This window comes from Emys orbicularis, chromosome 15 (assembly GCF_028017835.1).
Source record: "Emys orbicularis isolate rEmyOrb1 chromosome 15, rEmyOrb1.hap1, whole genome shotgun sequence".
In the NCBI taxonomy this organism is placed as follows: Eukaryota; Metazoa; Chordata; order Testudines; family Emydidae; genus Emys; species Emys orbicularis.
In genome coordinates this window covers 34,489,174-34,513,048 of record NC_088697.1, presented here as the reverse complement: position 1 = coordinate 34,513,048, position 23,875 = coordinate 34,489,174, and the positions used below count along the sequence as shown (strand labels likewise).

At 43.2% G+C, this 23,875-nt stretch overlaps 2 protein-coding genes across 2 annotated transcripts; one reads left to right on the top strand and one right to left on the bottom strand.

Moving 5' to 3' along the window:
• The first annotated feature begins 3,032 nt into the window (after positions 1-3,032).
• On the top strand, positions 3,033-18,783 carry SLC37A4 (solute carrier family 37 member 4). The gene is made up of 10 exons (XM_065416901.1): positions 3,033-3,180; positions 5,125-5,357; positions 7,267-7,510; positions 9,021-9,179; positions 10,195-10,280; positions 13,187-13,300; positions 14,877-14,942; positions 16,118-16,256; positions 17,297-17,478; positions 17,904-18,783. Exons 1-9 carry the CDS (start codon positions 3,033-3,035, stop codon positions 17,461-17,463), a joined length of 1,356 nt encoding a protein of 451 aa, XP_065272973.1. The 3' UTR covers positions 17,464-17,478; positions 17,904-18,783.
• Positions 18,784-19,352: 569 nt separating this feature from the next.
• TRAPPC4 (trafficking protein particle complex subunit 4) lies at positions 19,353-23,820 on the bottom strand. The gene is made up of 5 exons (XM_065416902.1): positions 23,634-23,820; positions 22,907-23,081; positions 22,557-22,660; positions 20,564-20,690; positions 19,353-19,754 (listed from the first exon to the last, which is right to left on the bottom strand). The coding sequence occupies exons 1-5, from the start codon at positions 23,806-23,808 to the stop codon at positions 19,676-19,678; spliced, it is 660 nt and encodes a 219-aa protein (XP_065272974.1). The 5' UTR covers positions 23,809-23,820; the 3' UTR covers positions 19,353-19,675.
• Positions 23,821-23,875: the final 55 nt, after the last annotated feature.

Here is a 23,875-nt window from a genome sequence, read left to right as displayed (position 1 = left end):
GACCTCTCAACCACGTAACCTCTCCACAGGCCCTCAACCATCATACCCCCCCATGGACCTCCTACCCATGTAACCCACACTACAGACACACACACCGACCAACTCCCTCAGGCATATAACCCCATAGACATACACAGACTGCCTTCCTGAAGCTGGCACATAACCTCACCCACACACAAGTCCCCTTCCCCACTTAAAGCCTGCAGTCCTTGCCCCATGTTGCCCTCCTCCTGAGCTCAGCAGGAGTGTTATTGCTTTCTGGCATTTTGCTTGGTATCCATTTCCTGGGTGAGCTTTCACCTCAAGGATGAGCAGCTGAAGAGACTATTTAGTTCTTGCTCCCTCCCAACCCCAGTCCCTTATCTGTATTGATGCAGCTCCAGTTACAGCAGTGCAAGCTGCCCTGGCTCCACCATTCATCTAGTCCTTTGGGCTCAAAGCTAACTCAGTGCCTGCTCTGAACCTCACACTTTCCATACTCAGGTAGGGAAATGAATGTTACCATGGCTAAGAATAATGTCTCTGTTAGAGTAAATTCCTGGTGTCAGGAACTTGTGTCTTTGTAAAGTGCCTGGTACACTTTCTGGTGCAGTATATGTAATGATATCAGACTTAGGCAGCATAATATGTTGCATCCCAGTCTTAGTTAAACAGGATGTCTTAATGTTTTAAATACTGTGGATAGATTGTTAAAAGGATTGGGTGAGTTAATGAACCATTATAGGAGTCCCCTTCTTCAAGGCAACATCTGTTCACAAGAGGAGTCTGGAAGGAACCTCCCCCAATCCTCATCCCCATTTGTATGGCATTGAAGAGGTCATTGGGTGTGTTGTGGGGTTGCTCAACTTCTTCAGAAGCATCAGGTTTGGCTGCTGATGGAGGCGGGATAGTGGACATGAAAGAGGAAGAGGTTAGACTTTTTAGGGTATGGACTGTTGCTTACTGAAGTGCCTAGCATGATGAGGCCCTGGTCACAGTTAGGCCTCTAGGTGCTATTGTAATACAAATAGTAACATGGGCTGATAGTGTTAGCTGTTGATATGGTTAATTTTGCATTGTATCAGTGTGTACTTTGCGTACTGCTCAGTCTTGGTGAATCAAACCATATCACATGCACCATGTAGCCCTACATACTTTTTGCTGATGGCTGTTACATACTTAATAATGCCTAGAAACCACAATGATAGGTATGTGGGAAATGCATAGCTAGAGAGAATCGAGTGGCTTTTCTTTTCTGTGTGTGGGCTGATTTTGAAGCAGGCAGGGCTGTCAAGCTGTGACAGATGGAATGAAATGAAGTTTTAATTGTCTAATTGAAAAACACAGCGAAGCCCATCAAAAGAGCCAGATGTTTGTAAAACTGTCTGAAAATTTGAGGGAGTCTTCCCTTGCTGGGTTCTTACATTTAGAATCAGGTTTCTAGTTTTAGTTTAAAACCAAGTAAACACTAATGGGGAAAATATGTGAGAAGTGTTTTTAAATTATACACTCAAAATGTTCCTCATTCCTCATGCTTAAAGAGGGGACTGCTGCTCCCTACAGACTTTCCATGCTTGCTGGGAGCTTTTCTGTGGAAGTGCCAGTCTTCAGACAAGACCAACTTTTTAATCTAATTCAAAGGAGAACAATTTTTTAAAAACTGATTAAAAGCCTATATATATATGCAAAATGAGCTTGAATGCAATTTCCTTGTTCAAAAAGAGTGCAATTGCTTATGGGCTGAAGACTTGCATCAGAACTCCATGCTTGATTACTTTTCATTGTTTTGCACATCCCTTTGCTCTCTGAATTTCTGCATTCATTATTTCTCAGGCCTCATTATGTAGTCGTAGGCAATTAGTGCCCCAATTATCCTTCTGTCTCTATTAATGAGTCCTTATTCAAAATGTAATCTTAGTGTAATTCTGTTGACTTCAGTGGTTTTACACCTGGGATAAATGTTGCCCTGTTCTTTGCTTTTTGTCTTGAACCAAAGTCTTCTGTCCTGTTGCATCTGTCTCTCTTTTGCACTTCCTTCCCCCAAAGTTTTTTTGCTATTCCAGATACAATATGTTGCTCAGCTATAGTTGCATCACTTTCCTGGAGTCTTCCACAGATACATTTACAGACTAGAGAAAGGGGATTGAATTAGATCCATGCAATCACTTGCAGATTCTGAAAATGTGACACAGTCTTAGGTGGGTGGTTATCTGTGTTTTATCCACAGAAAATAACATTAACTGAGAGAATTACAAAACTATCTTGGAAGATACATTTAATTTATTTCTGGAAATGCTTATTACATTAGCATCCTTCAGATTGGATTAAATTTCATCTTCTGTCTACAAATTCATTAGCTTGGGGAGAGGCTAGCTCTGTAATGTTGAACCAGCTAAAAGAGCAGAGAAGGTCACAGCTATATAATACCTGTGGAGTCACTGAAAAGGAAATCAGAAACTTAATGCAGATTGCCTGTTGAAGCTGTAGGACTTTAATCTACCCGGTCTGTTCCTTGTAGTGAATCTAGTTTAAGATTGTTTCTGGGAAAGGGATTGATTGTTTTCAGTTTGTCCTGTTTGAGTTCAGAGGTCAGAGGAGAGTTACTGAGCAAGGCTCCTCTAATCTTTTCACTTTGCGTACAGTGCTGCTTATCACAAGCTAACTTTACTTTTTTGTTTTTCTGCAGGTTGATGGTTTTGTCCTGAATGACGAGTTCCCTAAGTTAATCATTCTCCAGAAAGCAGCTGTAAACAAAACTGAGAAGAAAAGAGAACATCAACAAAGCTGTAGCTCTGCAAAATATCCCAGGATGTGAATTCTGATTAAAGTCCAGCCTTCAGTTCAGACACCCTGACAGCTGCTGTTTTACTTTTCCTCATTCAAAACTGCTCTTTTGTTCCAACTTTTATTTACAAGCAGTTGGTATTTTTTTAAATCTTTTATTACAACAATTCACTACAGCTGTGAGCAGAATTTTTAAAAAGCAGGACAAATCCTCCTATCAACAGGATTTTTCTTTTTTTCTTTCTTGGAGATATTACTTTGATTGTACCATGGTGGATAAGGGTTACAGTTACTACCGAACAGTGATATTCACTGCCATGTTTGTTGGCTACACACTGTACTATTTCAATAGAAAAACGTTTTCATTTGTAATGCCCTCAATCATGGAGGAAATAGAATTGGACAAAGATGACTTGGGTAAGAACTTTCTTTGTGATAGAGTTTGTGCATGTTTTCTCTTGGTATATATCTAGTTATGTTGTGTTACCAGAATCTATACATTAAATGTGTGTTCTATCCATCTGAAGAAGTGGAGTGAGAAATCACCTACTGTAGAATTTTGATTAATTTCTCCCTAAAAACTCCATCTTTAACATCTAGGCCAAATCTGTATATCTTTATTCATGCAAGTGCCTATAGTGCTACTGACTTCAGTAAGACTGTTCAGGTGAGTAAGGCAAGTTGAATTTGGTCTATATTTTGTAGTCAAAAAATTTGAAGTGGTAGTACATGCTTTGTGTGCCTGAGATATAATATCTAAAAGGGACACTGCCCAGTTAAAAATCCATATTTTTTTTAATGATTTCCTTCCTTGGTTATACCACTTACATTATTTTAAAATAAAGAGAAGTTTTAAAATTAACTGTTGTTGCCATTGGAGCTGTTTCATTTGTTGCATTTTTACTCAGCTTGGTCATTCAAAATAATTAATTTCACTTTGTGTGTAGTTCATTTCTCTTTGTAAATCTGAGGCACTAAAAAAATGCTACAGTGTTTGTTTAAAAAACAAACACATAAAAACCTTGGTTTTGTAGGAATTTTTACAAATCCAAAGGGAGACTTCTGTTGAGTTTGAATTTTTTTAGTAGGGTGTTTTGGCCCTAATTGACACAAAAGTGTCCCCTTTAATTGTTCAGAATGTTCACTTCAAAAATCAGCAAGAGTTGCAGAAATAGAAAATGGAAGAGGCCCGTGAAGTAATTTTGTCTATTCTCTGATATTGTAGACTTGATCTCACATATTGGAAGCTTTTGTTATGTCAAAATAGTCTCAGAACTAAGCAACACATACAATTGAAAGCAATCTCTTTTTGATTCATTAAGCTGGATGGACTCCTTCAAAAATGAGTAGTGAAAAAAACACTGTAACCCCAATTACAGCTTAATGAAAGAAATGTAGATACCTTGTTGAAATATGATCAGGGATGCCATTTGGTTTGGGGCTCAAGAAGACTGTAGATTGAGAGAGATTTGCTAGGTAAAATGTCCCAAACATGGTCTTGTTTGAAAAATGCAGTTGTTTCCTCTAGTCTTGGTGAACCACTATAAGCCTTTAATGCCTAAAAAAAATTAAATCTGTTCAGTTCAATAGCTTGGCACTTTATTGTGTCCTTCATGTGTCAGTGCTGGGCATGGAAAGTAAGATTAAGTTGAGGATCTGTTATGCTGATTATCAGAATTTATTGACCTAAGGTGAATATTTGAGACAAAATGTTAGCAGTGCAGGTGGATTTATATGGGAGTTCAATTAATAAACACACAATCCTACATGGATTAACCCTTGGTGCGGAATAAAAGTGTCACAAGGGGAACCAGTGTAGAATAGCTATTCCACACTAGCTGTTCTGGACTTTTTCCCCATGTAGACAAGTCCTTAGTCCGATAAACTGGCACAGTTGCCTAAAGAGATTGGGAAACACTTTCTTTGGAGATGCCTATTGGTAGCACTAATGTCTCCTCTTTTGTATAGCCTTCTTTGTGCTCAATGCTTTATGGTTTACAAACAGCATGGGATGGTTGGGTCTGTAGTTTGGTGAAACTATAAACTTACAGTCTCCACAATTATGGTGGAGTTAAAAAAGTCTCAATGTGCTTTGAAGAGAAAAAAAAATACTGCTTTCCATAGTCTTTATGTATATCTCAGTTCAGGTACTAATAATACTAAAGTCTGTATCCTGCTTACAGAAATACTTTTCTGGAAACCAACCAAATAGAAAGCTGTTGTCATTCTAATAGCTAGTGGAACTGATTTGTGCCTGAATGACAACTCCTTGAATGTGTTCCAGTAGGAACCTGGCTGAGTTAACCATCTTATTATAAAATGTGTTACTAAAGTATGCCCTTGGTTTCTAATTTATTGCAGGTCTCATCACTAGCAGCCAGTCTGCAGCCTACGCTATCAGTAAATTTATCAGTGGAGTCCTCTCTGATCAAATGAGTGCCCGCTGGCTCTTCTCATCTGGCCTTCTACTGGTGGGCGTAGTCAATGTTGTCTTTTCTTGGAGCTCTACCGTTACAGTCTTTTCAGGGCTGTGGTTCCTGAATGGGCTGGCACAAGGACTGGGGTGGCCACCATGTGGGAAGGTACTGCGCAAAGTAAGTATACTTTGAAAATCCTTTTTTGTTGTTGTTTTTTGGCAGGGGTGCAGTCCCAGATTTAAACACCAGGAGTAGTACTTAATTTGTGCCAAGACTAGGCTTGGCAGTTCATATCCCCAGCACTTCTGAGCTTGCTGCGTCAGTTATGAAAGTAAAATGTTGCTTGAACCCTGGCATCTCTCTCATTACAAATTAAGTGCTGACCAGGAGACACTGAATAGAGGATGATACAGGAATGATTGCTTTGTGTGAAGTTCGTAGCAGCACTTGTCCTAACTTCTTCCATAATAGGTACTGTATGGAGAACACTGCAGGGGTCCTTGTGCTAGGACCATAGGTGAATTCACAGCTGTTCCAACTTCTCCTAGCAGGAAGTGCAGTATAGGTAGGGCTCCAGGTGTGCTGTCTGTAGGTGAACTCCCAGCTGCTCTATCCCCTGCCCTTCTTGGAATAAGAGTCTCATATGCCTCCTGCTGCTTTGTTAAGCCAAGAATACTCAAGTTGGAGAGTTATTTATTCCATTCATTTGTTTTAAGCATGAAGCTTTGGTTGCTGATTATAGTTTAATTTGTTAAATCTCCCTAGCAGCAGAATTTGTAATCATGAGAAACCCCAGTTGCTGGATTCCAGCCCCTGAATTGTGAAGACAGAGGCACCATAGCCTCTTCAATCTAGTAGTTGTCCACTGCTGAAAGACGGAATGATAAGTAAAGTTTGGTTTGAACTGGCAGTGGGCACATGAATTATAAATCACAAGCCAGATCATGTTGCATTTCAGGATATTTTGGGAGAATGATACGTATCCCTTCTGCCCCTAAGAGAAAAAAAATCCAGTCTGCCTACACAGAATATCAAGTGACATACAGAACACTGTATGAGCAGGGCCCCTGCTGAATTGTGTGTTTGTTTAGACAGCCACAAATAGATAATTTAGCAGTGTGAAGAAATAAAGCTTGACATTATGAAACTAGGGGCTGGTACCTATGGTTCCCTGTAGAAATGTTCAAATGACTTAGTCTAAGGCAGGGACAAAGAAGGCACTGCCATGGAGAAGGTCATGCCCTTCCTTCCATACTAACATTGGTAGGAACCTCCCTCTAAACCAGCAGTCCTATTTCTGTCTCTGTGCAAGACTAGTCCTGGCAATGGGATATGTAAAAATGAGGAGGACAGGTGCATGTGAGAGATGGAGGACTGAACAACTAATCACCTGGATATGAGGATTCTCTCCATAAAGTCGTCATGCTTCCTCTGATCTATACTGTGGGCAGTGAATGGAGCTGGGAGGAAGATGCCTTTCACATAGGGCTGTTTATACACAGTAGGGGAAGCTCACTGAAAATGAAGACAAAATATCAAATAACACTTCCAGAAGATTGTCAACAAAGTATTTGAATTACATGGGGCCTGATCCTACTCCCTTTGGCATTAATGGAAGTTGTACCATTGACTCCATTAGAAGCAGGATTGAGTCACAGCAGTCATTCTGTCAGCAAGGGCCCAATTTGTGCGGCGCTCCCTCAACATCCACTGCAGTTAAGGATCAGGGCCCTAAAGTTACAAGCTGAAACACTTGGTTTATCCCCTCATCTGGTACAAAGCAGGCAGACCTTTTCAGGATGACAGCATCATCAAATGAATTAGAGAACTTCCTGTACCTCCATTTCCTCATCTGTAAATGGGAATAATACTGACCTACTTCACAAGGTAGGGGTCTGTGAGGCATACATCATTAATGTTTGCAAAAAGCTCTGAGTTTCGGGGATGGAAGAGTAAAATATTTTCCAGTCTAGTTTTATAAACCTCTATCTGCTAGGATCTGAATTGTCCACCAAGAGACTTAATTGCAGGTTTTAGGAGCTGAGTCTAATTTTGCTCACACTCTCTTTCTTTCCCTGTTGCACAGTGGTTTGAGCCTTCCCAGTTTGGGACGTGGTGGGCAATTCTCTCCACCAGCATGAATCTGGCTGGTGGCTTGGGCCCCATTGTTGCTGCTCTGATGGCTCTGCGCTACGACTGGCGCACAACTCTGTCCGTCTCTGGCTTCATCTGCGTGGGTGCCTCCTTTGTTTGTCTTGTCCTGATTAAAAATGAGCCCTCAGACGTTGGGCTACCAAACATTGAACCAGGAACCATGAAAGGGAAAAAAGGTGAGCATTAGACTCCTCATCTTACAATTAAGGAGTGCAGGCAGCAGGAGGAGCAAGAGGAGATGAGATGTTGTACCAAAATTTGATAGTCTGAGTGTCCCTCCAGCTCCTTGGTGCTGGAACAAGCCTTTCTCATTTCCTGAACTTGGTGCTCATCAGCATTTAACTCCAGGCCTGCTTGCAGTCGTATACTGTGAGAACACTTGAGGTATCCTGGTTAGGGAATACCTTGTGTGTGTCATGTGTGTCTCGCAGTATGAAAGTATTGGTGCCCTGGATTGTGCGAAGGACTGTCTTATCATGGAGTCTCGTAGGGCAGGAAAAGATCCTAACCCACTTTCACATCTATTCCCAGCTTTGCCACTGACTCTATGGGACTCTCAACAAGTCACTTCAGATCTATGTGCCATAGTCTCCCCATCTATAAAATGTCTCTGTTAATATTCTTCTATTTCCCCTGGGGTCTTAAATTATATATGTCGTGGTCTGAGATCCTCCATGCCAGAGAGGGGCAAAGTAGAGCCTTGTGCGGGACTATTTTTAATCTTGCTCCCAGCCACTCCTGCTATTATGGCAGTAGGCCCTGTGGGACCTGCAGGATCCCAATCCCGCTGCAGGGCTCTACGCTAATCCTACGCAGGGCTGTAGCGCAAAGCATATTATTTGTTCCTTACTGAGCAGCAGAGAGAAGTGCTGCCTTTGGCGTGTCCCCACATGTCTCCGATAAACAGAATTCTGGCTCCTGTTTTGTTGACCTCTGGTTTGAGCGGACTCTGCTCAACATTTGGTGTCCTGAACTAGGACATCTAGTTAATAAATGTTGCATCATGTCCAATTAATTGAACCTTCTCTTGAGAGCAAAAGGGCTGGAGGGTTGTTGCAACACAGGGACTGTCACTGGATTTAAAAACCTACAAAAACGTATTTAAAGTACTGACTTCTGTATTGCCCTGTAAACCTTTTGCTGCTGGAATTGACATTTGATAATTGTCATGGGAACATAATTGCTACCACAATGTATTTTGGGGATATGAGTGTTAGCAGACATAACTGGCAGGTTCATGTAAGAACTGAGCAGCTAGCTTAAATGCAATGTCCTTTGTGGGATGTACATAGCTTCTTTCACTGACTAGTGAAGAGGACTAGAAACAAAATCTGGAAGAGCAGACAATATGTTCTCCAACATCCTCTATCGGAAGTGTTCACTGGGAATCACAAGACAGCAGAGTTATGGAGAGTAAAATGTAGCTTATTGATGTGAGCTTTTTAATTAAGTGGAATAAATACCATGGACAGGTTTCTTTGTGCACAGCAAATGGGTGGTAGCAATGGCCGATCACCTCTAGTTATTATGCACTATTTCTACATTTAGAAAAGCCTTACTGTTACAAGGCTGCTCCCACTGCACGCAGAATCTGCTCACAGATCATCCTACCCCACTGCTGGGTTGGTTGTGTCCTATTGGTATGTCCAAGCAATGTAATGGCGTTTCTACTAATTCTCCTTTCAGGCTCATCCAGAGATGACAGCACCCTGGCAGAGCTGCTACTCTCGCCATATCTGTGGGTACTCTCGACTGGCTACCTGGTTGTCTTTGGAGTGAAGACATGCTGTACAGATTGGGGTCAGCTCTTCCTGATTCAGGAAAGAGGACAGTCTGCTCTTGTGGGTAAGATACAACAGACTCATTTTAAAGCTTAAGGCTCTGATTTTCAAAGGTGCCTTAAGGAGCAAGGTGTCCAATTCCCATTTTAATGGCATCTGAGTGCCTTTGAAAATACCAGTCCAGATTATTAGGGTTACTGAATGGCACAGGGGAATGGTCAAGAAATGCATGCACTTCCTCATTAGGTCACAAGTTCAAATTCAGCCCAGGCGTGTAGTAACCAATAGTGCTCATCGGCTATTTGGTGGCATATATGAAATGAGTTTGTGTGTCTGACCAGTTCCTAATGACCAAGGGTCCATGACCAAGAAACCCCCAGCACAAAGGGCACAAATTGGCTCCTTTGTAGAGACTCCAGGGACTGACTAAGTCATGGTGATTGAACAGTCTTCTTACCTCACCCCAATGGGTCCTCTTAGATCAGGGGTTCTCAGACTTTTGTACTGGTGACCCCTTTCACACAGCAAGCCTCTGAGTGCAACCCCCCTTATACATTAAAAACACTTTTTAAATATATTTAACACCATTATAAATACTGGAGGTAAAGCGGGGTTTGGGGTGGAGGCTGACAGCTCACGACCCCCCATGTAATAACCTCGCGACCCCCTGAGGGGTCCTGACCCCGATTGAGAACCCCTGTCTTAGATCAATGTTGGGGCACACTGGCAGGGAGACAACGTGTGAGAGAAGTCTGCCACGCTGCTGCCTGGTTTGCACCTGCTCTGTGGACAGAGAATTTCAGTCTCCTGGGCTGTTGGTGTGGCACTACCCACCAGCTCTTAATTCAAACACTACTTAACTAAAAACAACAAACAATATCAGATGCTCTGAGAAGAACTGGGGAAACTGAGAGACAAGGCAAAGTGTAAGCATTTTAGGGCTAGTTACTCCATTCTCCCTGATACTGCCTTTATACTGAACTGCTCCCTGTGCACAAACATAAATCGTTACTAAGAAATTGTTTTGGTGTTTCCTCCCTGGACCTGATTGCCTAACCACCCCCCATCCTATGTTCTAGGCAGTTCTTACATGAGTGCCTTGGAGATTGGGGGCCTGGTAGGAAGCATTGCTGCTGGGTACCTTTCTGACAGAGCAGTAGCACGGGTAAGTAGCCTGGAACCTTGTCCATTCCATTATTCTCAGTAGCGAAGCTGGTAGATCTCAGTGCAATAACTGGAATGTCTGGTAACTCTGAACTTGGAAGTACCAGGGGCGAGAGAACTGCAAAGGTGAGAGGTTGTCGCGCTGAGGATGTAAAATGCAACCTTCCTGGGTTGCCAAGGGATGCTGATGCAGATTCACTGACACTTTAAAATAGTTTATTTTTTCTTTCTATACACTTCAGAAGATACAAAAACTTTTATTTCTAACAGCTGGGATTTTCCAACAGACTGATGGAAGTTAAGTGCCTATCTCATTTAGGCTTCTTTGAAAATTGGAGTCTACATGCTCTGTGCCCAGCGGTGGGGGTAGGGAGTATGGGCCCACACCATACCAGAGGTGGTCATTCTCAAAATCATTTTCTGTTCCTTGCCTCCCCCAAACTTCTGATGTTTGTCTGAAACTGAATCTGATCTGCTGTGGTTTTGCAAAATACAAACCAGGGTCTGCCCCATACAAAGAGTTGGGGTAGGTGGACATAGGTCCAGTCCATTAAAATGTTTGATAATTTCCAAATCAACGAGTCAACAAGCATATGGAAACTTGGCCTGATGGGTGTGGTCAGAGGCCTAGGACTGCTATGCTGGAGTCCTGTACTAGTGAAGGTAATCTGGGATTTATTGCTGTCAGTAGTGGCACCGTCTAGCATTCAATTGGTGTAGGGGAGGCATAACATATATTGTGTTGTGGCAAAGCTCCTGCTGGGGCCCTTTTCTAGATAATGGAAATAATAAACATTACTTTAAAGCAGAGCAGCACAAAAACGGGTCTATACTGTGAAAGTCACTAGCTGAGACTTTCCAATGTCACCTTGGTCTTGTGTGATTAGTAGACACTTCTGCAAAGAGATAAAGCTACCTATGAGAAACACATTCATTCACATGATAATATAGAGACCAGTATACACTAATCTAGAGCTCATTGGTTTAATTCACAGAGTTTTGTGCAACCCCACTTCTCCAGTTCACTTCTTGTGGGTATGCACCTCTTCACTTTTGCTCTCAGATTCTCATTCAAACAAACCCCAAAACACAAAGTGAAACCTCACCTGAAATTGTTAGAACAAACAAGCAGTTTCCACCCAAAATAGTAGTTCACCTGACTCAAAACTCGGCTAGGGTAGTCAAAGACTGGAGGTTTGAATGAAATTGAAAACCAGGTGAATTTTGCCTGGTTTTGTTACAAATTTATCACAGCCCTATAATCAAATCATGCCTCTGGTGTCCATAAGATAGAAGCTTTGAGGAGATTTATATAGGTCACTCAAACCAAATTAGATTATAACGTCTTGTAATGTTACCGTTTTATTCCTGGGGGAATTCAATTCATCTGTCTCGCATCATTTTTAATTTTCCCGCCTAAATTTTTTTTTTGCCTAAGTGCGGCAGTTCCGCCTTTTGTCCACCAGAGGCTGCTGTGGCGACAGAAAAGCCTGCTGCGTTCTAGCCCCACAACGGCCTCTGGTGGGCAAAAGGCAGAACTGCAGCACTTCTTAGGTAAAATGTATTTTATGCGGGAAAATACAAAATTCTATGTCCAGTGCGGTAGAATTCCCCCAGGAGTAGAGTTCATCACAACACCCTGCCCGCAGAGCCACACAGGGCTGCTGTGGGGTCACAGACAGTTTCAGAATGGCTAGTGGAGGGGGACAGACTGGAACATGGGCTCAGGAGCTAGTGGGGTGACAGCGTTGAGCCTGTGGACAGGGGAGCAGGGCTGTACAGACCCAAGGGGATGGCGGACAGGGGCAGATGTGCCTGACTGAATGGGAGAGGCTTGGGGTCAGCCAGGGTCTGCATGGGGAGGCTACCCAACACCCTCTGGGTTCACTCCCAGGCTCTTTCCCATTCCCTCAGCTCTTCTGTTACCCCTGACTCCCCCAAGCCTTTGCACTGCTTCTGACAGGTGCAGAAAATACAGTTCTGTACTGTAATTTAAAAGAATTACACAAAGTTCTGTACTAATATGCCTAGTAAGCAATCTATTTGTCAAAAAAAAACAATATCAGAATTTTCTTTTGGTGTGTATTGTTACAGACATACTTGCTGACAGATGTTTTGAAATAAATTACCAAAATAATTGTAACTGGCATGATTATATTGTGTTATTTTGACAAATAAAATATGCAGAATTTTGCAGAATTTTCAAATTTTGTGTGCAGAATTTTTAACCTTTTGGTACATAATTTTTAAATTTTTTTGGCGCAGAATTCCCCCAGGAGTACCATTTGCAGGATTGGACTGCAAAACACAAGGCCATAAAAGCTTATTAATTATACAGATATCAGTTCTGGTGTCCACACTTCAAAAAGGATGTTGAAAAATTGGAAAGGATTCAGAAAAGAGCTACAAGAATTATTAAAGATCTGGAAAACATGCCTTAGTGAGAGATTTAAGAAGCTCTATCTATTTAGTTTATCCAAAAGAATGTTAAGAGGTGGCTTTTGATCATGGTCTACAAGTACTGTTACCTACGTTGGGGAGATTTCTGATAGAAGAAGGCTCTTTAATCTAGCAGAAAAAAGCATAATGAAATAGAGTGGTTGGGAGCTGAAGCCAGACAAATCAACTAAAAGTAAGGTCAGAGAGAATAATTAACCACTGGTACAACTGACCTTGGGACATAGTGGATTCTACATCATTTGGAGTCTTTTGGAAAGACATCAGTCTTGATTTATAGATATACTGTATCTCAAACAGAAGTTATGAGCTTGAAGCAGAAATTACTGGGTGATGTTATGTTATGCAGATCATCAGTCCCTTTTGGCCCTAACTTCTGTGAATCAGTTGGCATTAGTAACTCACATTTTTTGTGTGCATTCTCTCTCTCTGTTCCAATATGTATTACAGGTGGGTCTGTCAAGTTATGGGAATCCTCGGCATGTGCTCCTGCTTTCCATGATGGCGGGAATGTCTGCTTCGATGTACCTTTTCCGGGTCACAATCACAAGTGACTCTCCTAAGGTAACCCATGCACAAGCAGTTTATTCTCATGCAGCATGTGGTGTGACAGAAGCATTGATCAGTTTCATTTAGATCAGGGGTTCTCAAACTGGGGGTCAGGACCTCTCAGGGGGTCGCGAGGTTATTACATGAGGGGTCACGAGCTGTCAGCCTCCACCCTAAACCCCGTTTTGCCTCCACCATGTATAATGATGTTAAATATATTTTTAAAAGTGTTTTTAATTTATAAAGGGGGTCGCACTCAGAGGCTTGCTATGTGAAAGGGATCACCAGTACAAAAGTTTGAGAACCACTGATTTAGATGGTGGTGAATGTTCTTGCACTCAGGCATTGACTAGCATAGGTTACAGGAGGGGATTCCTGTATTGTGGGATTGGAAGTTCTTCATAAAAATGGTAGAAGTTTGATGCCACATTATTTTTTTTATTTGAGTACTGACAGTATGCTCAGTGCTGATCAAATAAAGGATGACCCAAACCCATCTGAAAGAGTTCAGTCTAGCTATTAGCAAAGCATGCTCAAACACTAATAATGATTTCTGGGACTCTGTTGAAACCTGTAGCTCTTGATCTGACTTCATAATCATTTTTGTAAATGACTGTACAAAATTCCAGGGCATCCTCTTTGACAGATTTATAAAATGGATAGTAGTATAGCTTTCTGGAGCCCTGTTTCAGAACCACCATGTCTGGTCTGGAAGTTATGGGTTTTATCTGCAGCTGAGAAATTTAAAGAAGCATTGACAGCCTGAAAACTAGTCAGTTTCACTAACTCAACTAAAAATAGCTCCAGGGTCCTAAGCTTGCCCCAGAGTCCTTAGCCAATTTGGGTGATTTTATTTTCACAAATAGTTTTTTTTTCCCCTCTCCCTTCTGCTGTGTGAAACTCCCACAGATGAGGAGAGACTGTTTCCACTGCAGAGTCAAACTGACTATACATAGTGCTGCTAAATGTACAAAGTAAACAAACTGAAATAGAGAAAATGTCTCCTCTGCTCTCTTTCAGTTAAGTTATCTGATGTGTTGTGTGTAATAGTGTAACAAGGTGGCAGGGATAAAGGCTCTTCTGCTGAGCCACCCTGTTGGCAGGAATTAGAATCCTGCAAAAAACTGCTGAGTAAGTACTGCTGATTGCTTGTGGCAAGTGCTGCTTGTTAGCTCCAATAGGATATAAGGGAGGTGGAACCAGCTGTCAGGAGAAAGGGAATTGGGGTCTGAGACAGAGCTGTCTCTGCAGGGAAACTATAGCAACAGTCATGACAAGGAGAAAGTTTAGTTTGAGGTTTATGTTATGGTGGTGGTTCAACTTCCAATAAAGTCAAACCCCAAGAAGGTGGTAAGTTTGAACTCTGACTATGCAGGGCGGTGTGGGAACTCCACCTGTTCAGGTAGCAGGCAGAAGAGTGTTTAAGCTGATGGTATCCCTTTTAATGGTGAGGATTTTGTTAGTAGCAAGTCTAGCAGTTCTCTGCACCAACCCCTGATATTTGTGTGTTCTGTCTCTCTTTCCCTGATGGTTGCCAAATAAATGGAATTTCACTTCTACCCTTCTTAATGTTTCCTCACTTCTCCCTCAGGAAAACGACTTCTGGATTGTAGCCTTGCATCCTCTCGCTGCCCTCACAGGCTTAACAGAACAGGAGGTTTCTGCCTTGTCTTTCTCTCTCCCCTTCTGCCTGTTTCTTTTACTGACTCTTTCCTACTCTGAAAGGTTGGTTAGTTCAACAGGATTTATAACCAGGGCATTATGAAGAGTGCTGTAAGTTTTCTGAAAGAAGCTTCATAATTTCATATTACTAAACTAACTGAATCTAATAAAACCAGTACTAAAACACTGATAGGTTCTGGGGATGTTTACTCTTTAGATGAGATAATCAGTCTGCACAACTATTAATAGAAGTCTTGTGGCTAAGGCACAGGACTTGGGATTCCAGACCTGGCTTCTATTCCTGCCTCTGCCATTGACTTCCTTTTTGACTTTTGGCAAGTCACTTCCCGTCCTCCTTTTTGTCTCAGATTCCCAAACAGTAAGATGGGGATAACACTTTATGCCCAATAGGGATGTTGAGGCTTAATTCATTAATAGTTATACAGCATTTTGCGATCCTGATGGAAAGCCTTAAGATGGGCAAAGAATTATAAACCCTTTATGGGCCTCAGATTAGTGTCATTGCTCACGTACTTTTCAATGCCAATTTTTGTTAGCATAAATTTTAACCTTAGAGTCCATGTTCAGGCAGACTACCTTTTAATATAACATTGCAGGATTTTCAGCTGACAAAATAATGGGGATGCCTCAAAACAGGTATAAATGCCTTTACCAACATGTCTCTGAAACTATAATGCCCTTTAACCAACACTCTCCAGCATGATTATTTTAAAAGATTACTATGCAGTAAACACCTTCTCTGTGTCATTTCACTGTAACTTAAAGCTTATTAAATAGAACTTTGACAAAACACAGCAACCACGTCTTCCTATTTAGCGTGTTTCATATTGAGACCTGGCTATGTGATGGTTCAGATGGTTATTCAGAACCATAGATAAAAACAAAGTTCTTGCTCGGAAGCTGATAATGTGCTAGCCAATGCAGTCAGGGATGCATTCAATTATAAACCATCTTACAAACGTGTGGCAGAGCAGACTCTGTTTCACATGGTTAGACTTTATATCCACTGGCCAGGGAAGCAGTGTCAGCCAGAACAATGTTTAGTTTGAAATATATTGTAGACAGGGCCTTATACATTTAGCCAATGTCTAACCAATAGCAGTCAAATTTAGGGATCACATTCTGATTACTCTTTGCTTGTGTTGATAGTTGTGGATACTGATTCTAGGAGCCATCTTTGGGTTTTCTTCTTATGGACCAATTGCATTGTTTGGAGTGATAGCAAATGAGAGCGCACCTTCCAACCTGTGTGGCACCTCCCATGCTATTGTTGCACTACTGGCCAATGGTGAGTGATACTCCCTCCCCCTCACACAAAAATCTCAAACCTCAGAACCTTTATTCTGTAGCAGCAAGAAGCCCCAGTTCCTGATTATCTTAGTCTGGCAAGATGAGATTTCAAATTGGCTCTGAAATTCTTGATATGATTAATTGCTACTTAGTGATATGAAAGGGTGTGTCTCAAGCAGCGCATCTGAGAGAATTGGAAGCGAATGGCTGTGCAATTGAGTCTGTTTATTCAACAAATTAAGTGGGTCTCTGAAGACCTAAGACTGTCACTGAGCAACTTCCCTAATCTCATGCTTGATTCTCAAAATGTTTAATTCTGCTGCCCACCATGAAGGGCTCTGTGGGCCCCATTGAAGACTGCAGTCTGTACAAAACCTTTGGAGACTGCAGATATCCATATTCTTAACGGGTTGGATTTAGAGATGGATAAGATGGACAAATGTGAAGTGCATCTTTTGTGTTGGGCCTTCTGGGACCCTGGTCGTCATACGTCACCTTTAAAGAATTCTTGTTAAAACTCCTTACCCTTGAAACCTGGGCCTTTACCAGTCCAGTGAAGATTTAAAGATAAAAGTCCAGTGTGCAGAGGGTTAACTTATTATCAGCTGCTTGCGCCGTGACAGGTTGCGACTCGTTCCTTGCTTTCATAATAAACATTTGTAAATAAAGATAATTGCAGCCACAAAACTTGTATCTTCTCTGATAGCTGAATAGAAATAATTTGCTCCCCTGAGTTTTCTGGCAGTGAAAACCTCCAATTTGGAGGAAAGCGTGGCCATAGCCCATTCACTGAGGAACCCTGAAGGAGTGACCCCAAGAAGAGTCTGGGCTACTGAGTGACTAGCTCTGTTTCCTCAGGCAGGACAGAATTGTTCTCTACTGTATGTTATAGTGCTTTGTCCACTTAAGCTATCTGGCTTGAAGCATTTTTATAAATGCAGGGACCAGCACAAAGAACACTGTTGGTAGGAGAAACTGTAAGGTTCTGCTGCTATTAGGGACTCTAACTCTGTTCTCTTCTCCCCATTTTCCTTGCAGTTGGTGGTTTCCTGGCTGGATTGCCTTTCAGTACTATAGCCAAGCACTACAGCTGGGCCACAGCCTTCTGGGTAGCTGAAATAACATGTGTCATCAGCACCATAGCCTTTTTCTTGTTACGGAACATCCGCACCAAGATGGGTCGGGTACCCAAGAAGATTGACTAAAGATGAGCTGCAAAGGTACTAAGGATGCTCCAGATGCTATCTAGGGATGGCAAATGACTACTCACTGGCCCGGTACTGAGTTTCCTACCAATGCAGCCTAGATCAGAATATTTATCAAAACTTAATTTAATTTTAGTCCTATTCCTGTTTAGAAAGGCACAAGATCTTCAGTGGGTGTTGTGTTTTAATGCCTACACAATTTTTGGTTGTTCAGTTATAGTTTACATCTCATGACCTCACTTTACCTCTTACTTAAAGTATTGGTAGTCTTGATTGCTAAGTTAGGAGTACTGCAGAAGACTGATATCTGGTACCTGCCTAGCCTTCTTGCTGCTGGCCTCAGATGTAGTGTTACTCTCAATTCACCCTCATTGCTTACAGAAATATTAGAGTTAGCCAGTACTGAGCCTATTTTAATTTACCTTCACTTGCTGTTGTAGGTGCAGCTGTGACCCAGCTTACTCTGCCATGAGCTATCTGCTGTGTCTCCCTCCCCAGAAGCAGGGACCGCTAGCCTATTACTAAAGAAAAACACTGCTTCCCCAGCTATTGTCAGAGACTGAACAGTTACTGGTCCACATATTACTGCAGATCCTCGCCATTGCAACAAAACAGCTCCCTTTTCAGTAATAGCAAATGAGTAAAGTTCTTGGAACTCCATTCAAGAGATGGAAGTACTGTACAACGGTTACTTTTTGTTGTTAAATTAGTCACCATGGCTAACCTCAGTATTAGTGAACTGCAAAACAGATGGTTAACACCAAATAGAATAGTACTTCCTGGAGTACCAAGGAAACTGGCTCAAGAGTGTATGAAATAACAGCATTAGACACATACACACTTTGTACAGCTCCTCTCTTTCTGCATTATCTAGAAAAGTCTTTAAAAGAGATTTTTATCATTAGGTTGTAGATGATTATTTCTATAAGTAACATAATCAATGATATTGTCACGTGAAAGTGTAAATTTCTAATGGCTCCAGTTCGCTGAACCAGGTACAGCATTTTTAGGTTAAACTACAACATAGGGGCTGCTTACTATTATGAATGCTTGTTAGCAGGAGCATTGCCCCGCGGTAGCAAATATGTCATATGTGAACAGACTTTTCTTATCAGGATTTGTGTGTGTGTTCTCTGCAGGGTTTGAGTTATTTAGAATGCCTGTAGGTAAGCAAGAAGCTCAGCAGCAACCACTGTAAAGCTACCTTCACATAAGATTGTTCTGTCAGTCCTAACAAAATGGCTAAATATTGTACAAAAGTAAACTACATTTGATACTTAAGCATGAGTATTACAAAATACTGTTTACTAACTGGGAAATAAAAATGGAGCACTGCAGTGGGAGCATGAGATTTCTTGGGCAAAGGGACCAAGAAAAAAGGGGGCGCTCTTCCCCAGAGGCCAGTGCTGGGTGCAGGACATTCTTCTTTCTACACTGCGCAGCCTTAGTGAGAAGCAGTCATTTTATGTTGCCCTTCCTGCTGTTATTCCTCAGAACAGCTGTGCAGACACAAAGGAACTTCTTTTTTCACTTTATGCTTTATTAATTTCATCCTGCTTGAAATCCATTATTCCTGTTTACAGAGAGGTAAGCTGAAGTGTTGCCTTCTACTGGGGTTCTAGGCACAGTAAAGCACATCTCAAGCTAGAATAGTGTCAGATGGTAAAACAGAACACCAGCATGACAATAACCAGGCTGCATGTTTGCACTAGTTCATACTAGCTCTAGCAGGAGTGAATGCATCCAGTCCAAGAATTAATCTATCCACACTTTAAGGGAATGTTTATTACTTGTACATCCAAAGTAACCATTTGTCTGAGCCATAAATTAAAGCTGCAGCGAATAATATATATATATATATATATATATATATATATATATATTATATATACACACACACACACACGAGTAAAAAAGGGGGAGTATAACTGAGGTTTTACCACTATGTTGTGTCTGATCTTCCTCTGTGTTACAGTGACAGCATTAGAGCTGCAATCATAGCTTCAGCCACATATGCCCTTTCTTAGCTATAATAAAAACATTCACTGTTAGGCAAAGGTGGATTCCACACCCATAGAATAAAGCAGCATTTCTGGAGATGACAAAAGCAGTTTGGGACCTCATGACCTCCCCTCTTGCTGCTGTAGCCAGAGACAGGATCCTGAAAAGGCTGGCTAGTGAGGAGAGGCCCCGTACTGACACTGGAAAAGTCCTATGATCCTGGTCCAAATGGTCCAGCTTTTTCTGCTACCTCCAAAGCAAGTTTCAAGTTCTGATCGAACAGCTCACACCTGAAGTATTCACAGAAATACAGGCATCAGAAGCAGGTGACAATCTCCATCTACAACCCAAAACATACTGGTGTTTTTAATTGGAGAACAGTTAGCTCGAAGACAGCCCCATTCCTGCACCAGCTTCTCTTCCATTCCATACTCTGCTAAGGGCGACTTTTTGAATCAAAAGACTGCTTGATTAACAAAGCAGCTTGAGTTCAGCTTTCCTATTTGACATGCCAAAACAGTTTCAAAAACAAAGCTTAATTGCCACTTTTATAGGGGTTAAAAGTGCAATAGGGGCCCTGCCAAGAGAGAGCACGGCACATTGCTCAAATGGAACAACTCCAGAAGAGGTTTCCTCCAGCCTTTTGTAGAGGACAGGAATCAGACTGGTGTCCTTGGAAGACCTTCTCCAAGAACTTGGCAGCGCTGAACCTCCTTATGGAATTTAGTTTAATCATGCAAAAAGTTAGGTTTTTGATTGATGCAGACACTAGTTTTGTTTGAGGCACAAAGTAGTCAGGTATGCTACTAGAACTCCAGTCAGCAGCCCAGGTCAAAAGAGAACCCAGCAATCTTAGGTTTATTTTTAGTGGATAGACTCAGGGAATGGGAGCTAAAGACATGGGGTCTGCTTCCAATTCTGTCACTGTCCAAGTAACCTCAGACAGTAAAATCACCTGTCTGCTTCCCCACTGTAAAATAAGTATGTCTTCTCTTCCACAAAGGGGGTCGTATTAATGGTTGTACAGTGCTCTCAAAGTGGAGAGCTGAGCAAGTGCTAAGTACCTTGTTATTCTACACATCATCTGCCTACTCCCTACCTGATTGGCATCTCCAGTGAGTAGAAAGGATTTTTCAGAGCAAAGTCAGAATAAATCTCATAGATCTTTCGCAGAAGGGACTCTATCCCAGCTTGCCGTGGATCAGCAAGCACCACAAATTTGATCCCTGGAGCCATAATGAAAGAAGCATTAGCATAGACTACACACAAACTGCAAAGGTAATAATACTATGAAATATATTCCCAAATATAATTGAAAAGGCCTCATTTACAGGAAGGACAGGAGAGCAGCTGACACCATCTGAAGAACATTTAAAACTTGCCTTGTTTAAATTATATAGAGAAAGTTTAATGACTGAGTAGTGTATTTTAGCAAGCTACCATTCAGGATGTCAAGTATCAGAGGGGTAGCCGTGTTAGTCTGGATCTGTAAAAAGCGACAAAGAGGCTATAAGGTGCCACAGGACTCTGTCGCTCCATTCAGGATGTGGTTTTACTTCTAGAGCACAGAGCATATTTTGTAACATTGCTACCGTGCCTATACACTTGAGCACCTCTAGGGGAATCTTGCACTTCAAGCACAGGCTGGGTTTTATTTGCAATTCCTCAACTAGATTCCAGACTTTAAAGACATGTTGGCCAATTGAGGCATAGACAAGACAAGCTAGTTTCCCTTGCTGTAAAGGGGATAATTCCTGGGTGGTGAGTAAGCAGTTGCGGGTTAATTCATATTTGTGAGGTACTTTGCCATTTTAGGACGAAAGGCACTAGAAAAGGGCAAAAGACAATTATTTCAGTATCCAGTTAGGGAGCACCAGAAGTGTACAAAAGGATTTACAAAGAGCTGATGGGCCTCTATCCAGAGGAACTGACAACCTAATTCAGAGAAATACCATATGACTAAAGATCAAGCACAAAAGCAGTACTTTTGCAGCAATATACAAGTCTAATAAATACTCCTGAGGGCATTCTGCACACAATATTTTGAAATTCTGCAAGTTTTGTCAATAAATAAATGGAGAGGCTCCAGCATGGCAGTGGGGAGGACGCTGCAGCCTCCCCACCCTGGGGACACAGACTCAGTGTTGAGGCTGCACCTGACCCCGGGGGGGAGGGGGGGGGGAGAGGGAGAGATCTAGAGGCTCATGGGGGGGGGGAGGGGGAGGAGTTGCCAGATGCAGGGGCAATGGGACTCTGCAGGGGCTTCCAGGTGAATGTGGTTGGGGGCTCAGTGGAGGGGTCTGGGTGTGTGAGTCTGAGCAGGGGGGTCTGGGTGCTGTGGGAGTGGAGCTTGGTGGGGGTCTGGGTGCAGCTAATTGGGGGTCACTGGCATGGGGGTCTGGATGTGGGGGCTTAGGATGGGGCTCATCAAGATAGGAGTCTGAGTGCAGGGAGCTCAGTGGGGGGTGGTCTGGGTGTAGGGGGCTCCAGATGCAGGGGTTGAGGTTCGGTGGGGTTTGGGTATGGAGGGATAGGGGGGTTCTGAGTGTATGGGGTGAAGCTTGGCAGGGGTGTCTAGATGCACAGGGGTTGGGTGGATGGGGGAGCAGCTCCCTGTATAGCGACCCCTCTCCCCTCAGCTGAAGAGTTATGGGGGCAGGAAGCAGGGGAGGATACTGAGCTTCCTGCAGCTGGGGGTTGGTCCGACACAGCCCCAGCCACTCCTTGCAGGGGAAGAGGAAGTCCTGTCTTCTCCTGCCTCCGGCCCAGCCAGGACTAGCAGCTGATCCCGGCTCAGGGTAGGAGCCACTGGCTGGAGTGTCCCCAGCCCTGCGGTGATTTACCTCTCTGCCGGCTGCCTGAAACAATGTACCTGCACAGCTAGGGAGTGGTGCGTGACTGCTCTTGCAGCTTCCCTGTCAGGAAGTCATTTTTCTGCAGGGAAGCAAAGAAATCTGCAGGTGTCATTAATTCTGCGCATGCACAGATTCCCCCCAGGAGTAAATAAAGCAGTTTGTACTTGTCTTTTCAGAGTGAGGGAGAAACAGCCTCAAGGCTGAACTAACAGGGATAACATGAGCAGTAAGTCTTACCTGTTAAGGTCTGAAAACAGTGTAGTTTAAACGTGTCTGTTTCTAACATCTCAATACCGGAACTCCCCAGCTCAGGAGACAACTGGGACCCAATTGCAAACAACCTTCACAAACAAAGGGAAATTATTTAAGTCTAACACAAAAGATGCCTCTTCAAGTTACTAGAGATATGATAGTGTATACTGGGTCCCTTCTCCACCCTCAATTTGTCTTTGGGAAGTGTACCTTCTTGGGGGCAAGGAATGTGTCTTCCTCTGGGTTTGGCCAGTGCCTCACAAATGGTGGGCATTACTACATCAGTGCCATGGTAGCCAGGGCACAGAGAGCTAGACTTCCCAGTGCAAACTCACGAGTGGAACATGGAGGCCAGCATGAGCTTCTCATTGGAGGAGAGGCGAGGCCGGCCAAAACGGATGGACACGGGGTAGTTGGTAGGGTTGCCAAGGTACTCCAGCACCTCCTTCCCGTCAGCAGTGTATTTCCCATTCACATCAATGCCATTGATGGAAAGCACAGCATGTCCAACTGAAAGAAGCAAAGGGAAGAATCAGAGCTGAGGGTTATTTGCTTTCAAATGAATGTCGGAACTAGGAACTCCAATAGCAGACCTGACCACTGGCCTCTCTAGACCTGTCTTTAGGAGGAATCACTATTAGAGTATTTATGGTTTAGCACAGCCACTGTTAAAGTGTAAATAGTGTCATGACACTACTTCCCACCTAGCAAGCACAATCAATGTGCCCCAGTATCTCCCAAAAGCACAAGCTCCCCCCCAACACCTTTCCAGTGAGCACAGCCCCCCGAACCTCCCCAGTGGTCGGTACCAGCGCCCTAACCCTCTAGTAGGCACACCATCCTCCCCCTCCAGCAGCCGGTACCGGCACCCAATCCCTCCAGTGCCCTCAGCAGGCGGTACCAGCCCCCCAACCACCCCAGCGGGCGGTACCAGCCCCCTCCCGGCCATAGCTCCCCCCAGTGGCCGGTACCAGCCCCCTCGGCGGGCGCTACCAGTACCACAGGCCTCGCTGGAGCCCCAGTGTTTCCCAGCCTCCCTGGCGCCTCCGGTCGGACACCCACCCCGGATGCTGTCCCGCTGTCCGAACGCCACCACCACGCGCTCGTCGTGCAGCTTAAGCACCAGGTCCAAGGGGAAGCTGAACGTTTTCTCGTTCTCGGAGCGCGGCGCGTAGTGATCCAGCTGGTAGATGAGGCCTCCGGCCTTGTTCACAACGTACACGCTGAAGATGGCCATGTCGGCTCCCGTCAGCTCAGGGCACTTTGGGAGATGTAGTTCTACGTGCCAGCGCAGTGCATTGTCG